At 37.8% G+C, this 18,446-nt stretch overlaps 1 protein-coding gene across 5 annotated transcripts in view; it reads left to right on the forward strand.

Annotated features, from left to right (window-relative positions):
* SEC24D (SEC24 homolog D, COPII coat complex component) overlaps positions 1-18,446 on the forward strand; it is a 107,356-nt gene that overhangs the window by 30,021 nt on the left and 58,889 nt on the right. For all 5 annotated transcript variants that reach the window (XM_030313168.2, XM_030313165.1, XM_032592909.1 and 2 more), the window contains exons 7-8: positions 323-434; positions 6,505-6,632. In XM_030313168.2, coding sequence (XP_030169028.1) covers positions 323-434; positions 6,505-6,632 — 240 coding nt within the window. The remainder of the gene's footprint in view (positions 1-322; positions 435-6,504; positions 6,633-18,446) is intronic.

The raw sequence follows: 18,446 nt of genomic DNA on the forward strand, positions 1-18,446 counted from the left end.
AATTTCTTTTTCTACCACAATATATATATTTATATATATTAATGCTTATCTAAGGTCCCAGTGACCAAATTGAGTAAAAGTTCTCTGAAAAGTCAGAGCTCAGAGTATCACAGAACAGAATTTAGCAGCTACTGCTCTAAAATTATGAAAGTAAACAAAGGTGGATCTGAAGGCCTGGTAGGCTCTCAGTGAGAATTTGATCTGAACTGAACTGAAAGGATTTAGAAAATACTTGTTTGTATGTGTGTGACTAATGGAAAGGAGGGAGAGAGAGGAAATGTTTGGAAGAGTCTTAACTAACTTGCTCTTGATATCATATCAGATTCAAGTGATCGAGAATGACAGAGCCACCAGAGGAGGACAAGTTTATGCCACCAATACCAGAGGCCAAGTCCCTCCCCTGGTCACTACAGATTGTGTGATACAAGACCAAGGTATTTATTTTCAAAAACGTTTTTCATTGAGGTTTAAAAATTTTTCACCATTAAAAAAAAAGTTTTTAGCGTTTATTTATTTTTTGAGAGACAGAAACAGAGCATGAGCTGGGGAGGGGCAGAGAGAGGGGGAGACCCAGAATCTGAAGCAGGCTTCAGGCTCTGAGCTGTCAGCACAGAGCCCCATGCGGGGCTCAAGCTCACTGACCATGAGATCTTGACCTGAGCCAAAGTTGGATGCTCAACCAACTGAGCCAGCCAGGCACCCCAAAAGTTTTCACCATTTTAAAAAAGTGGATGTGGGGCTCGAACTCACTGACCATGAGACTGTGACCTGAGCCGAAGCCAGATGTTCAACCGATTGAGCCAGCCAGGCGCCCCAAAATTTTTCACCATTTAAAAAAAGCAGACACACTGACACCCTGCAGTAATCCTATCATTGACAGGGAACCTCTTTATAGCTGATAATGGGGACCAATTTTGCCATCAATTGCTCAAGTTCTGAGAATGTATTATCAACTTAATTCTATTTTCTGCTTATAGAAGTCTAAAGAGTATCTGGTGAGATACAGTTCAATGTACTAATTTAAGAATATTATTTTAAGTTATGAGCTTAAAGTAGTACATGCTGTACTTTGGCTTAATTTGTTTACTACCTTAGAAACATGGCAAAGATAGCATGAGTAGAGCAGTAGGGGATTGAACATGAGAAATCAGCATACCTGATTCTAGCCCCAGTGATATATTTTTTTTTCATTAGGTTCTTTAACATGGGTGCTCTGTTTTTCCAATTTTGAATTGGGATGAGTAAAGGCTGAGCTCTATCCCTACCTAGATGTCCTCTGTGTGTGCCGCCAGTTTAATGTATCTGCCCTTGTACAGGTTTGTTCCTTCCAGGAATATATTATTTTTCTACCGCTTGTGGCAAGTTAAAACACAGCCTGATGACATCATTATTTATGTATTTCCAGAATGTGTTTTTATCATCCTACACTCAAACTCTATACCCGTTAAACAATAACTCCCCGTTCCTACATTCCCTGCAGCCCCTGGTCTCCTCTATTTTATTTACTGTCTCTATGAGTTTGCCTCTTCTAGGTACCTCATGTAAGTGGAATCATACAATGTTTATCCTTTTGTGTCTGGCTAATTTCACTTGGCATAATATTTTCAAGGTTCATCCATGGTATAGAATGTATCAGAATTTCATTCTTTTTTAAGGCTGAATAATATTCACTTTTATGTAAATACATTATGTTTATCCATCCATCTGTTGTTGGACATTTTGGTATTGTGAATAGCCATAGCAGCCATATGTCTGCTGTGAACATTGGTGTACATGTATGTGTTTGAGTCCCTGTTTTCAATTATTTGGGGTGTATCTCGAGACATGGAATTGAGATCATACAGACATAAGGAAGAAGTAAGGAAGAGTACGAGGAAGGCTAGGAAGAGAAGGAAGGACTGGTGAGGTGGCAAGGTGCAGGTCTTCATCATGTCTCTTGTAGCCCCGCCCACGGTGGGGAGACACAGCTGCCTGCCTTGGAGCCCTGAAGTTGGTCCAGCCACACCCCCTTTGCTGTGACGACCCTTTGTCCGGCCTGGTTTATTAGCCAATACTTACTAGTGCATTTTTCAGGATAGAGCCCAAATCTCAGACATGTGCAGAAAGTCACAGACACACGTAGGATATAGAGGCAGAAGGAACCTTGGCCTCCATTTGCTCAGCTCTTCCACTTTACAGGTGTGAGGGCACTAAGGGCCAAGGAGCTTAAGCGACTTGCCAAAACTCCACAACTATCTAGGAGTGGCACCTATAAAGAAAAGCATCTACTTAAAAAACACTGTTTTCTTTGCCTACAAAAAATGTAGATAATGTTTCTTTGGCTATGGTATCGAATGTAAGACCCAACTTGTCCCTTGATTCTGTGCTTCTGCCTATCCTATGAGACCCTGTTCAGGTACCACATACTTTGTATAGTCACCTCTGATCCACATGGCGGCTCGTTGCCTCCCTGGGCCACTTCTTAATGAATTTGCTCTTCTATGATACTTACTATGCTGTATTACAGTTACCTGTTTTTGTTATCACTCTCTACTACCAGACTTTGAATTAGCAATAATCGAATCACTGATAAACCTCTTTGGCTACAATACTGCCACTGCACAAAGCTGTCTCCTACCAGACTTTGAAACCAAAGGCTTCATTAGCTCTGTCCCTAAGCCTCTAGCAGGGGGCTTAGCTTCATAAATATTTATTGAATGATTAATCTGTTGAATGTTTTCCAGTCAGATTATCCCATAATGCTCTTTATTAAGCATCTCAAAGAGTTTTGAATCTTAATTACTGGACTTGCAAAATTATCTACTGTAGCCATATCTTTCATGCCCCACTTTTGCATACCAATTTATGAAAACAAATGCTCAGTGGCTTTTTTAAAAATTATCTTTGTGCACATTATCTTCCTGAAACAAAAGTTTGTTTAGTCCCTGTTGGGAGCTCGTTTGTGTGCATATTGCACTGTGAAGAACTAACCCTTTCAAAGAACAAATACTCAATTTCAATATGTTAGTGGTAATTTTGGCTAGTAAAAATTGAGTACAATGAAAAATTAAAATATACTTGAAAATTTTCAAAAATCTTTATTTCACAGTCTGTAAAATCGTGTGATGAGGAAGATCTTCTCTAAGTTGGTTTTTTTTTTTTTGGTTTGAGTTATGTGAAATGTGTAAAATAATAGGGTTTGGGCTCGAGCATATTTACATTTATTGCTAATATTTCTTTTTCTTTTATTACTGCTGCCAAAACTCTTGTTTTACTCCATGTTGGTATTTAACTGGACTCTTAACAGTAATGACCAGCCCACCTGTCTCCAATGTTTTCCTGCCTCCAGAAGCTGCCTGGCTAGTTTAGTTTTTTTTTCAAGTATTACCTTACCTGCACTAAAAAAAAAAAAAAAAAAGAAAAGAAAAGGTCCCATCTTTGCCTGTGGGCAGAAGGATTGATCTTAATTCTTCATCCAGAATTCAAGGCCTTCATAACCTGGAAGCAACCTACTTGGGATATAGTAAAGAGTTGTGATAGGTTCTAATACCACTTTTGTCATTTACTGACTCCTTAATCTTTGGCAAGTTACTTAACCTCCTCGTGCCTTAGTTTTCTCCTCTGTAAAATAGGTATCAATCTCATAGGGCAGTTGTGAGACTAAAATGGTTCACATGTAACCATCCTAGAATGATGCTTAATATACTGGCAATTACTGTCATAATTATGAGTCCCGTTTTGGGTTCTGCTACAGAGGATCTGAGAGACAACAGAAACATGGTACCAACAACAGCTGGATTCAGCCTGCAGTCATGTTAATTTGTCATGCACAGTATTTTGTCTTATTTCTATTTGAAGTCATTGCCATTATGTAAAATCAGAATATTTTATGTAAAATCCAGATTTCTAGCTAGTCCTAAAAAGTAAAATTTGGCAATAATAGTTTAAAGCTAAATAGAAGAAACTCAGCTTTCTTATGTCCAACCTTTCACTCATTCCAGGCCCACCTGTGCCACAAAACCTGGCCAGGGAAAGGCTCCCAGCCCTGCCACAGTACCCAGTCAACCATGCAAACTCAGGACCATGCACTTCCCAGCACACTGTACTTGCCAAGTCCTTTCACTTTTCCACTCTCCTGTTTCACACTCCTTCCTGAAACCTGCAACTCCTCTCCCAACCTTTCTTTTACCTGCTCATACGACCTCCTTTGTGAGAGAACTGCACAATCATGAGTACCCTTCCATGAATTTTCACCATCATATCAGCCCCTGCTGAAATGTGCACCTGTGCTCTGCCTTTCTTGTTTTGGCTGAAAAGGAATGATCTGTGCTCCAGTCAGAAGCCAGCCTCTCTTGCTGTGCAGTACTCAAGTATATTGCTGCAATAAGTCTCCCTTCTTTCTTTTATGCCATCAGTATCTCTCTTTTTACACGATTATCCCATTGTGTTACACTCTCCCCTCTTAAATAATAAAAATGTTTTCATGACCTGTTTTCCTTATAGCTACCCTTCTTTTCTTTCCCACCCTACACAACAAAACTTGGAAGGATTATTGCCAGTTCCTCTCCTTAAAAGTTAGGAGTCTCTCAAGCTCACTATAGTCAGGTTTCCCACCCTACCCTCATTCTGCCAAAACTCTCTTCTGGATCTCTAGCAACTTCCATGTTGTTAAATCCAGTGGTCTTTTTTTCTTTAAGTTTATATTTAAATTCCAGTTAGTTAACATACAGTGTTATATTAGTTTCAGGTGTACAATATAGTGATTCAACAATTCTATGGGTTACTTAGTGCTCATCACAATGGGTGCCCTCCTTGAATGCCCATCACCTATTTCACCCATCCCCACAACTACCTCCCCTCTGGTAACCATCAGCTTGTTCTCTGTAGTTAAGAGTCTGTTTCTTGGTTTTCCTCTTTCTCTTTTTTTTTCCCTTTGCTCATTTGTTTTGTTTCTTAAATTCCACATTTGGGGGAGCTCCTGGGTGGCTCAGTCGGTTGAGCATCTGACTTCGGCTCAAGTCATGATCTTGCGTTCACGGGTTTGAGCCCCGTGTCGGGCTCTGTGCTGACAGCTCAGAGCCTGGAGCCTGCTTCAGATTCTGTGTCTCCCTCTCTCCCTGCCCCTCCCCTGTTTGCACCCTATCTCTCTCTGCCTCAAAAGTAAATAAACATTAAAAAAAATTCCACATTTGGGTGAAATCATATGGTATTTGTCTTTCTCTTTCTGACTTATTTTGCTTGGCATAATACTCTGTAGCTCCATCCACGTCATTTCAAATGACAAGTAAATCCAGTGGTTTTATTGATCCAGCAGCACCACCATGAACAGATAATCATGCTTTTCCTTGATGTACTTTCTTCACCTCTGGGACACCAGATAGTCCTTGTTTTTATCCTTCTCAATCCTTTAACTGGTTTCTCCTTTTTCTCTGGCTTCTTTATGTTAGAGGACCCAGGGCTTAGTTCTTGGCCATCCTCTCTTCTCTGGCCACACTTATTCCCTTCGTGGTTTAACCTAGTTTCATGGCTTCAAATACCATCTATATGCTGAAAACTCCCAAGTGTATATCTTCATCCCAGTGCCCAGACTCACATATCTAGTTGTTTACTCAGCTTCACTGTGGGATTGCTTAATAGAGTTTCCAAAGTGGACATGTCCAAAGCCAGATCCCTGATCTCCACCTACATACCCATTAGCACACTCCTTCCCTTCCTGCTTTTCTTCTGTCAGTTGGTGCAACTTCATGCTTCTGGTTCCTCAACCCAAAAACTTTGGACTCATTCCTGATCTCTTTCTATCTCACCTCCCATCTTCACACACACCTCAGACATCACTCCTATCAACAATCAATGGACTTTTAAAATGTGTGCAGATTCTGGCCATTTGTTAGTACCTCTACTGCTATCAGGCTGGTCCCTACCACCACCATTCCACCACCAGTCCTGTACAAATTTTGTTACTTCTCTGAACTCCTTAACAGCTGCTGTGCCCGACACATGCTCCATGCCGGCCACACAGGCCTCCCTGATACTCATCTTCCATCAGGCCAGACAAGCCCTGCCCCCAGGCACCTCCTTGGGTAAATCCCTTGCTTCCTTGGAGTCTTTACTCAAATGTTACCTTTTAAATAAGGCCTACTCTATAACTACTTAAAGTTGCAATCTGCCTCCCACCGAAGTTCACCTTAACCAGATATGCTTTTTTCATAGCATTTATCATTTTCTAATGACCTATGTAATTTACGCATTTACTAGGTTTTATAGTTATTGTCTGTATCTTCTGTAAGAACATAAGCTCTACAAGGAAGCAATTAGACAATGTCTAAAACTTAGTAGACATTCAATAAATATAAATATGAGCATAGATTGTAGAATTGCATAATACTACTTATTTTTAGAAATCATGAAGAAAGTTATATAAATAAGGCAATGTGTTATCTAGAATTACCTTGATAAATATTTAAACATTATAGGGCAGATTTTTTTTCTCTGCAAATTTTAAGTGTGTTCCTTTGACCTTTTTAGGCAATGCTAGTCCTCGATACATTCGTTGCACAACTTACTGTTTCCCATGCACGTCAGATATGGCCAAGCAAGCTCAGATTCCATTAGCTGCTGTCATCAAACCTTTTGCCACAGTTCCTTCAAATGAGGTAAGAATGATGAAAATAGTAATTCGAGGAACGCCTGGCTGGCTCAGTTGGTGGAACATGCGACTCTTGATCCTGGGATTGTGAGTTCAAGCCCCATGTTGGGTGTAGAGATTCCTTAAAATAAAATCTTAAAAAAAAAGCAATTCAACAATTTACCAATTCAAAATCCTTCTTTCATTATTGTTTTTTTATTCTGTATTATAAACAGAAAATTGGAGAATATTTATATAGTGCAAAAATATCTAAATAGATGAATATTCAATAGAATAACTATTCAATTCACTAAGGAAGACAAAAATCTGACAAGCTATCTTTTTTGGCAACCTGTGTACCAAATACTAATGGACTGGATCACTTGTGGCTCTGTTGTAACAATGTGAATACTCAGAAAATATGGAATGTCATATACTCAGACCTCTCATGTGGCCCTTATAGCCTAGTTCGAAGCCCCAGCATCTAGGGTTCTGGTGAAGGAAGTTAACAGAGCCCAAGTTTCATCGTCTTATTAAGCTGCTTTAATAGTCATGGGGCCAAGCTGTTCATAAACTCCTGCTTAAAAAGTCGGTATGATTAGAAAGCGTATGTCTTGAGTTGGAAAGATGTACCCAATATATAATTCATTTGGGTGTTTATTTTAAATTTCTGATATTAGGATGGAGTTAATGGATGTTGTGATTAAAACATCCCCCCACACTGCTGTGATTCCTTCTTTTCATGTCCTGAATGGTGGATACCCACATACACACAGAGATATAAGGTACTATAGTAGAGCTAGTAAAATAGGTTAGGAAAAGCTTTAATTCTGGCTGGAGCTTTGGCCATAACCCTATTGCACTAGTCCAGTCAGCTACATTGAACCCTGGATTCCTTTTGCTGCACCCAGATTCTCTTCCCAACTGAACCCTCAGCTTCCCTTTAATGGTTCTTTGAGCTTGGCTGATCTAGTGAACACCTAACAGCATCTGAGCAAAAGGCAGACCATCTGCACAGGAGAACAGATTTGTCCCCTTTCGTGGTCAGCTGTTATGGGCAGCATGGTGGCATGGGGAAGGGGAAGAGGGGTTTGCTTTACATCACCTCAGGGATGGAGGAAACAGGAGAGAGAATGCGTCCGTGTGGACACTGGCTTTCATGCCCTTTGAGATGTCCACTCATTCTCCTTGTAGTATGGCAGAATGCTGCCCTCTCTTTGGGAGTGGAGTGAACTGGCTTAGAGCGGAGCATAGAAGGGTCTATTCCTGGAAGCCAATATTACATGCACTATGGTCTCATATTTGTAAATCAAGAAGTACATTCAGTATTTACTATACTTATTTTAAGTGTGGTCTCTTATATGATGGACCCAGAAATTTAATATAATGTCTATAAAGTCCTCTTTGAATCCCTATGCTTAATAAGGATAAGGTAGACCAATATGTAATGGCAAAGAGATCCATGTTTAAATATGATATGTGTTTAAAATAATAGCTAGAAATAATTTTTTAGCTATTTTCACATTTCATTATGAAAATTTTCAAGCGTACAGAAAATTTGAAAGAATTTTATGGTGAACACCTATATATCTGCCACCTAGATTCCACCATTAATATTTAACTATTCTTGGCTTTGTCACGTTTTGAGTCATCTGTCCATCAATCCGCCTTTTTTAAATGCATTTCAGAGTAAATTGCAGACATTAATTAGTACACTTCCCCCTAAATACTCCAGCATTCATGGCATTAATGAGAGTTCAATATTTTCTTACAGATTGTTTTTCCTTTTGAGGTAAAATTGATTTACAGTAAAATGCACATATCTTAAATACGGTTCACTGAATTTTGACAAATGGATATATCTGTGCAACTCAAACCCCTCTGAAGATGAAAAACATTACTGTCATTCTTAGAAGTGTCTCCTGCCCCTTCCACCAGCCTCCCCTAACAACCTTTCTTCCTTGGCAACCATTGTTCTGATTTTTTTTCCACCATAGATTTGTTTTGCCTCTTCCAGGTGCTCATGTAAACAGACTTCTAGGGTATGCACTCTTCTGTGTTAGGCTTCTGCCAGCAGCTTAATGTTTAGAGCACCATAAACATGCTATTGCCTGTATTAGTAATGTGTTCTCTTTTTTAGTGCTGAATAGTATTTTACTGTATGGGCATACCAGTTTGTTTAGCTAGTCTTTTATGATGAACATCTGGGCTGTTTCCAGTGTCTGGCTGTTGTGAGTGAAAATTCCATGAATATTCTCGTACAAGTCTTTCTGTGGACATATAGTCATTTCTCTTGGATTAATACCTATAAGTAGTTTGCTGGCTTATGAGGTACATGTTTATTTAATTTTATAAGAAACTGCCAGGGGCACCTGGGTGGCTCAGTCAGTTGAGTATCTGACTCTTGGTTTCAGCTCAGGTCATGATCTCACAGTTTGTGAGTTCAATCCCCAAGTCAGGCTCCACACTGACGGCGTGGAGCCTGCTTGGGATTCTCTCTCCCTCTCTCTTTGCTCCTCCCTTGTGCATTCTCTCTGTCTCTCTCTCTCAAAATAAATAAATAAACTTAAAAAAAAGAAAAGAAAAATAAACCGCCAGATCATTTTCTAAAATGGGTGTACCGCTTTACAGTCTTTCTAACATTGTATCAGAGAGCCTCTCTGTTTGCTGTTGTCGTCTTTTTAATTTTAGGAAGTTCTGATGGCTCTGTAGTAGTAACTGTGAGATGTATTTTTAATTTCAAGTTTTATACTTTGAACAAATTTAAATTAAAAGAGGACTAGTGAATAATATCACACTCACATACCTACTACCCATCATTAACAAATATTAATATTTTGTGATATTTTCTTAAAATAATTTTGTGGGAATTAAAGCTTCCTAGCTATATAGGGTATTTCCTTTATCAGGCCATTCCTCTCCTCCCTCCCCTTTAGGGGCAGATGCTATAATGAATTTGTATCTATCCTTCCTATATGTGACTTTATATATAGACTTCATGCTCATGGGTCCATGGTAATACATAGTATTATTTTGCTTTTTAATGAATCAATTAATTTTAAATAAGTAAAATATAAACTTATATGAAAGGGGTATACAGTTAAAAAAGGTCTCTTCTTACCATTCTATCCTCCCCCTTACAGATGACCTTTACCTATTCTTTATGATTCCTTCTAGAAATGAAAAATGCATATACCAGCATGTAGGTACACATCCTTTAAAAAAATAAATATATAAATGGTCGTATAGCATAGAGACTCTTTTTCACATTTCTTTTTTCAATTAAAGTGTCTGGGGGGCACCTGGTTGGCTTAGTCTGTTAAATGTTCGACTCTTGGTTTCAGCTCAAGTCATGATCTCACGGTTTGTGGATTTGAGCCCCGCATCCAGTTTTGCACTTACAATGTAGAGACTGCTTGGGATTTTCTCTCTCTCCCTCCCTCTCTGCCCTTCTCTCTCTCTCTCAAAATAAATAAAATAAACATTTAAAAAACATCTGGCACTCCTACCATGTTGCTACCTACAGAGCTGCTGCCTTATTCTTTCCAACAGCTGTGTGGCATGATATATTAGCAAGATAACCACTGTTGTCAACTGTATGTATCAATTTTAAAATGTGTAAGGTCCCAGGGATTTACAGTTTTTAAATGTGAGTCCTAAAATTGAGGGAAATATAGTAATATGAGTGTGCTTTAAAGAATGTCAGATCAAACCCTTGACACATCTCCCGGCAGGGTGGGGCAGGGGGGCAGGGGAGGGAGGATTGCTCTGGATGTACACTCTCTACCTCACTCATTCCTATGCCACCTGAATCATTTTGCAGTAATCTATTCTTTTCATAATAAGAAGGTAACACTTGGACCTTGAAAGAGGCTTGTGCAGCAGTTTTGTAATGTATCAGTGTGTGTGCTACGTGGGATTTCTGCCCCTGGGCAGTATTAGCTTCTGTGCACTTTGTCCACAGCAATGAATTTGCACAGTTTTCAGCTACACACTAGTGAAAACCTCTCCTCCTTGCTCCTCCCCATGACCCAGGTGTCCCAGGCCAAGCTCCCATGAAACAAAACAAAACTCAACAGCTATTCATACCCAAAACCAGAATCTGTAACCACCTTCTTGTTATCACCATTTAGTATTAACAATGAAATTATTCAGTAATAGGTTCCTGAAAATGAAATGTAGTATTTAATTGAGAAAAGCTTTCAAATCTTAGTTCAAGCCCCACCCCCAATATGTATTCACATTTCTTTTTCTTTTTTTAAAAGTTTTTATTTTATTTTGGAAGAGAGAAAAAAGCAGGGGAGGGGCAGAGAGAGAGGGAGACAGGTGACCCAAAGAAGACTCTGCGTTGGCAACAGAGAGCCTGATGTGGGGCTTAAACTCATGAACCGTGAGATTGTGACCTGAGCTGAAGTCAGATACTTAACTGATTGAGCCACCCAGGCGTCCCATCATATACACATTTCTCACACAGACCAAATGTGTGTGCTTTCTATTTTCCAAAATTGTTTGATCTGACCAAATACTGTTTCCTCACCAGCATGAGGTTTTCCTTCCTTTGGTGAAAATTTATGCTGCATTTTAGTCTTGTGCTTCCCAAAGTAATAAATGGATGAGTTTAGAGTGGTGGCTTATTTTTGGAATCTGACTTAGGGAGAAGCTCTGCTTGAGAAAATAACAGACTCTATTCTTTTCATGTTGCTAGAGACTCTGCACACTAAGTAAATGTATTTTGACAGTACTGTGTTTTCTATTGCAGTTCTCTCCACAGAAGCTCTTCCTTTTCTTTAGACCTTTAAAAACAGGATTACTCTGAATACACTATGTGTGTGTGTGTGTGTGTGTGTGTGTGTGTGTGTGTATACATATATATGTGTACTGACATATATATATGTATTGACAAATAAAATTGTAAGATATTTAATGAATATCCTATATTTAGAAAGGATTACTGTCTCTTACATAGCAGTGTCTCCTGGGTTGAATGAAGACATTCTCTATTTAAAGAACTACATTTACTTTTATATGTTGAAATAGGCTTAGAGTTAAAAAAAAATAAGAAATATTAAAGGGATATTAAAACACCAGGAAGAAGTTCCTAAAGGTTGTGTTCTCAAAAAAATTGTCTTCCTCTTTGGGGATTAACTTCACCTGAATGAGGCGAGCCACTAGCATTAAGGAACCATCCCTGCTCCACTACATTGATGAGCTGGGTGAAGTAGGATTTAGGGCTCCTTGACAGACTCTCACTTTGTGGTTTCCATGACACCTTACTGGTGTATTTTTTTCTACCTCACAGGCAGGAAACATTTTAGTTCCCTGTGTTTTTTTTTCCTGATGTAATATTGCGGTTCACCAAGGCATGGACTTGGGATCTTCTCTTCTCTCTTTAGGATTCTTTTCCTTCCGAAGACCAAATATCATCTGTAACAGCTGCTGGTATATTACTTAAGGGAATAATAGTAGTCAGTCTTACAGAGTACTAATGAGTAAAATTATAGGGGTTTTTAAAAAATTTATATTAATTTTTAAATTTTTTAACATTCATTCATTTTTGACAGAGACAAAATGTGAGCAGAGAAGAGGCAGAGAGAGGGGGATACACAGAATCTGAAGCAGGCTGCAGGCTCTGAGCTGTCAGCACAGAGCCTGATGTGGGGCTTGAACACACGAATTGTGAGATCCTGACCTGAGCCAAAGTCAGAGGCTTAAGTGACTGAGCCACCCAGGTGCCCCTATAAGGTTTTTTTTTTTTAAACTTTTTAATGTTTATTTATTTTTGAGAGAGAGAGAGAGAGAGAGAGAGAGAGAGAGAGAGAGACAGAGTGTGAGCAGGGGAGGGGCAGAGAAATAAGGAGACACAGAATCTGAAGCAGGCTCCAGGCTCCAGGCTGTCCGCATGAAGCCTGATGCAGGGCTTAAACTCATGAACCCTGAGATCATGACCTGAGGCAAAATCTGACACTCAACTGACTGAGCCATCCAGGCACTCCTCTAAGGGTTTTTTTTGTTTTTTTTTTTTAATGTATGTTCATTTATTTGTTCTTCACATCAACCTATTTATTATCCCACTTTAGAGACAAGGAAAATGAGGCACAGTCAGGTAACTCATTAAGGCCAATGGCTACTAAGTCACAGAGGTAGGATTCCAACCCAGGCAGTCAGACACCCAGGTCCTTAACTCCAATCACTGTGCTGTTACTGTCTCACTCAGTCATTCCTACTTAATCACATACCCAAATACTTTTCTGAAATCTCTCCTTAGGTACCTCATAGAAACCTCAAGCTTAATATGTTCAATGGTGGATTTCTGATCTCTAACCCTAAATCAGTTCATTGTTCCATGTATCTATAAGTGATACTATTATATATTTAACTGCTTGAGCCAGAAACCAAAAACTAAATAAGCAATTATAGTTAATAATAGAAAATGAGGAACATGCTGAAATTTGATATTTATAATCTATAATCAAGTAAATAAAATTTAAAGTATCTTTCTTAAAGGTAGTGGGTTATATGAATACTTTTATTCTCCATATGAACAATATTTTATTGTTTTTAGGTATAGTAAACTTTAAGGTTTTACTCCTTATCTGAGTAATAATTGCCATCATTGCTGCAATTTAAAAAAAGGATATCTCTAAAGATATCTTGATTTGGCATCTATCAAAAGGATATAATACAGTTTTTTTTTTTTTTTTAGTTGCTTCTATTTGACAGAACCTTTTAAAGCATGCCACTGTGTTAGCAACGGCCGATAAAAATAAACCTAATCCAAGCAGTTATGATCAGAGAATGTTCCCTGTGAGCATTTGCTTTGGAGATGTATGCTATTTCCAAGAGCATATATATCATCGTTGTTTAAGATTTCATGTTCCTTACCATAAATTTTAATTTTTTGTATGTTTTTCAAGTGAAACCCATTGCCACATTCAGTGTAATTAACTATGAAAGTAATTGGTTATCTTTTGTTTAGTAACTTGTGATTTTATTTTTGATGCTGTATTTTTTTTTTTTAATTTTTTTTTTCAACGTTTATTTATTTTTGGGACAGAGAGAGACAGAGCATGAACAGGGGAGGGGCAGAGAGAGAGGGAGACACAGAATCGGAAACAGGCTCCAGGCTCCGAGCCATCAGCCCAGAGCCCGACGCGGGGCTCGAACTCACGGACCGCGAGATCGTGACCTGGCTGAAGTTGGACGCTTAACCGACTGCGCCACCCAGGCGCCCCTTTGATGCTGTATTTTAAAAATGGAGGTAGACACAGGTTTCAGTGCAAAAGGATTGAAGATTATACTTAATTTTGCATTTTCTTCAAAATAGGAAATCTTTACATTTTAGACAAGTGTGTAGATTTAATTATACATGGCATTTAGTAATTTCACCTATAAACCAGATGACAGAAGCTTTTACTACATCTGTGACTAGAAATTTGAAATATGTGTATATTTTTAAAATTGTAAATGGATATAATAGTCAAAGTAATTTCTTTTCTTGCTGAATTAATATAGTGCAGATAAGCTTTTATCCAAGTCTTTAAATTTCACTTGATTTATAATCCCCTAATACTCTGTGCTAGGAACTGAGGTGAACTTTAGGGTTATGAGGGAAGACAAGACAATTACTCTTGTCTAGGACTTACAGAAAATTTCCAAGTACCCAGCTAATTTTGGTGCAGTGTGGAAAAAACTCTGATGGGTACAACTTTGTTCTGTGGAGTTTAGGTTTCAGGAAGTTTTACCTTAGTTATGACTTAATGAAGAAGCTTGTTCTGTTATTAAATACTATTTAAATTCTTTTTTCTTTTTTTTTTTAAATTTTAGAAACAGTGCAAGTGGAGGAGAAGGGCAGAGAGAGAGAGAGAGAGAGAGAGAGAGAGAGAGAGAGAGAGAGAGAGAGAGGTAGAGAGAGAGGGAGAGGGAGAGAGAGAATGAATCTTAAGCATGCTGAGCATGGAGCCTGATGTGGGGCTTGATCCCATGAACCTGGGATCATGACCTGAGCTGAAATCAAGAGTCGGATGCTCAACCACCTGAGCCACCAAGGTGCCCCTAAATTCTTTTTCTTTAACGATTATTCATATTCTGATAGATTCAGTAGATATGAAGAAGTGATAGCAAAGAAAAAGGAATGAATGTCAAAGAACTGACAAATGGGGTTAACAAAAAAGGAAAAGACTGTCAGAGATTAGACCCAACACTAACACATTACATCAGGGCTGGACTTCCTATGCATCATTTGCGGGAGGGATTGCTTGGTCATGCATTTGACTTTTCAGTCTTACCGGCATGAATTAACATTTTGGCAGAGTTTACACTGCAATTTAAGCATCAGAGGAAAAACAATTCTGTCTCACTATAGTATTATGTCTGTGTGTTACCCTTCTTTCAGGAAGATAGCAACTTGTGAAATAGGTGTTATTCAAGTTTATAGATGTAGAAGCTGTACAGGTTCTGAGGCTATTAAAGTTAGAGCTAATGAGCAATGCTGCTGGAATTCGAGATTTCAGATTCCAAGTTCTTTTACTACATCTGGCTATAAATGAGCTTGTTGAGGTTTTATTTAATTAAACATATAAAATAGCATTCCTTTTTCTTGCTGGCAGTCAGTTTAGCAGTGGATTTCTTGCTCCTCCTGTAAACTTGTGAGTTATTGTGAAATGTCTGTCTTAACCTCTTTTCTTGCAGCCTTGTGACTTTAAGCTACTGCTTCATACTCCTTGAAGGCAAAGGCTATCCAAAATCCATAGGCTGGGCATTCAGTAAAGGTACTAGTTGAATAAACACACTCTCAGGGTTGGATAGATATTTAAAAGACAAAGATCAACCAAACTATAGAGTGGTGGTTGATATCTAGATATTTTAAGCCTCTAAATTAATAATATTTTTTGTACAGTAAGTCTTAATTATTAAGTTCCTTGGTAGCACTTTGAGTCTGTTGATAAACATGTCACTTAATGAAGTAAGGGTTTTATCTTACTTTGGCTATCTGATTTTATTTTGTACTTTTGAATGACTACAGTCTGATCAGACTTTGTGGGTAAAGAAAAAAAAATCATTTGAGAGATTATAGATGTATTTTAGCACATACTAATGAATACACATATCAGTATATTCCATCACATATTAATGAGGGGTTATATTTCATTATAAAGAGCAGAACAGTGAAACAAGTAGGAAGAAATCTTGATCATAATAAAGATACGTCCAGAACCAATAAAAATTGACTATCTTCTCCAAAGTACAATAGATGGTAACCAAATGGTGGGACACAGGGTTAGGATCCAGGAAATGACTTAGGTCTCTGCTGTGCCTTATATTATGATCTTGGGTGTTTATTCCCAAGAGGGAGAAGTCTGGCTTTGATGTCCTATAGATCTAGAAGACTGCTAGTGTCTACTTTTCCACTCTATGGTGCATTCAGTGTGGATTATCATGAACTTATCACACATCCTATATATTGTTAGAAATTCTTGTGAACAATCTAACACAAATCTAACCCAAAGTGGTTTCATTTATATTATACTTTTAATAAAAGAAATCTGAAGTGTATTATTCACTTAAAAAACACATGAAGGTTGTGAGACTATGCATTTTTACATATAGCCCAAATTTAGCTAGCTTTACTGAAAAACATGCTCTGAAATGAAATTGATTACAACATAATATTGTGTCCTTTAAAAAACTTAAAGAATGCTTATAACTTAAATTAGAAGTTATTTCACTTCATTCTGACATGAAAGCTTCAAGAGTCTGAATCTGTTTTTAATATGAGCATTATAATCTGAAGTTGTCTGCTTTAATGCAGTATTTAAAAAGGTATTAACATAAAAACTTGGAAAAATAAAATGCATATACTCAAATAGAAGTAGAATTATGAATATAACATTTAAAATACTTTAATGTATAAAGTTACTTTAGAAACTGAATTTTATCCCCTGATGATTGTGGTCACTGTTGATATAGTGCTATGAAAAAGTTTGGCAGCTGAAGAACAGAATCTTGTCCCTTTTTAGAATGGTGTTATAGCAGACATACAGAAAGAGTCACATTTGTCAGGGCAAAGGTTGTTAGAATTCTATTTTAAGTTATAGTTTAGAAGCTAACTGCACCAAGCTTATTTTCTTAGTCACTAAATTATTCACATGAATCTTTTTTACTAAATGGAGAATACCTTCAGGAGAAATAAGAATAAAAAAGAGAATATCATGTCTTGATTTAATTTTCAGTGGCTGTGGGTTTTATGACTTTCCATGCCTGGTGATTTAGTGTGCAACATCCATAACGTAGGAGCCAAGACCAGTTTCATTAGACATAGAGCGCTGGGCACTCATGAGGCGCTGCACTGGAGAGGAAATATTTTAGTGCCTCTTGCTACCGTTTTCATCAATTCTTTTTTTTTTTAAATTTTTTTTCAACGTTTATTTATTTTTGAGAGACAGAAACAGTGTGAGTGGGGGAAGGGCAGAGAGAGAGGGAGACACAGAATCCGAAGCAGGCTCCAGGCTCTGAACTGTCAGCACAGAGCCTGATGCAGGGCTTGAACCCACACTGTGAGATCATGACCCGAGCTGAAGTCGGATGCTTAACCGACTGAGCCACCCAAGAGCCCCTTCATCAATTCTAAGGTCCACATTTCCTCACATTTTAACATTTCTAAAACAGGAATATCTCCTATTAACAATGACTTCTTAGCATTGTGTCCTGTTCAATTGGAAGCTTCTCTGTCTCTTATAACTGATGAGATTTTAGAATTAGTGAAATGCACTAATTATGCCTTGCTTTACTAACTTTGCTCAAATTTTGTGGACTTGATAATACAAGGGCTTAAAATGTATACAGTTGTCCTTGTAGTGCTCAAGTATGAGAAAAGCAAATATTTCAAAGTTTCATATTTGAAAATTTACTAGGCATCCCACTGGTTAAAACCAAAAAACTTAAATTAAATCCTATTTTGAGAAGGAAGGAAAGAGGGCAGGAGAGTAGTTAGGAAAGGAGAGAAGAAATAAAACCTTACGCAAACCTTTCATATCTGAAAATGACTCCCAAGTTTGTCTGAACCACAAGGGAGTTTTGAAGCAGTTCTTTGTCAGGAGTTTAGCATAACTACAAGTAAGGTAATAAGGGCAGGAGTGTAGGAATCACACGAAGCTGGGTCTGCAAATTCACTCTACCACTTCTAGTAGTGTGACCTTGAAAAATTTACTTAACTTTTTGGGTCTCATTTCTCTCATAAATGAAATTATGATAACCTCCTTACATGATAGTTACTTAAAAATAAAATAAGCTGTTATAAGGAATGATAGCTATTCTTATTATCATCTTTACATTATTGTTGTGGTTATTTTTTATATGATATTAAATTCCTCCATGGAAAATTTTAACTCAGCAATCACTGATTTTGGGAGTCTACTATATATAAGGAAGAGAAACAAAAACTACAGTGATTTAGGTCTACTGGAAATGGACATTTAAGAGAGATGTTATCACACCCCTTCAGTGATTCCAGTTATACATCTTACATAAGAAGGAGGAAACTGTTATATATGCCACATTTATATTCATTTATAACTGGAAAGAGTTGGCTGCTCATTTATATTTTTAAAAAGAAGTGTTGCATAGGACCTGTCATTGGATAGTATATCATAATTTTCTTTTTATTCAAATGATAAACACTCACCATTACATAAACATTTATGTAACTTTTGATTTTCCATAAGATGCTTCATGGATATTTGCTGGAATAATTTCCCCTCAATCTCTCACACCCTGTCTTGTATTTTTAGCCTAATTAGTTTTTATTCAACTTTCAGATTTTGGTTCAAAGTCACATTCTCAGGAG

The sequence above is a fragment of the Lynx canadensis genome, chromosome B1, assembly GCF_007474595.2.
Source record: "Lynx canadensis isolate LIC74 chromosome B1, mLynCan4.pri.v2, whole genome shotgun sequence".
NCBI lineage: Eukaryota > Metazoa > Chordata > Mammalia > Carnivora > Felidae > Lynx > Lynx canadensis.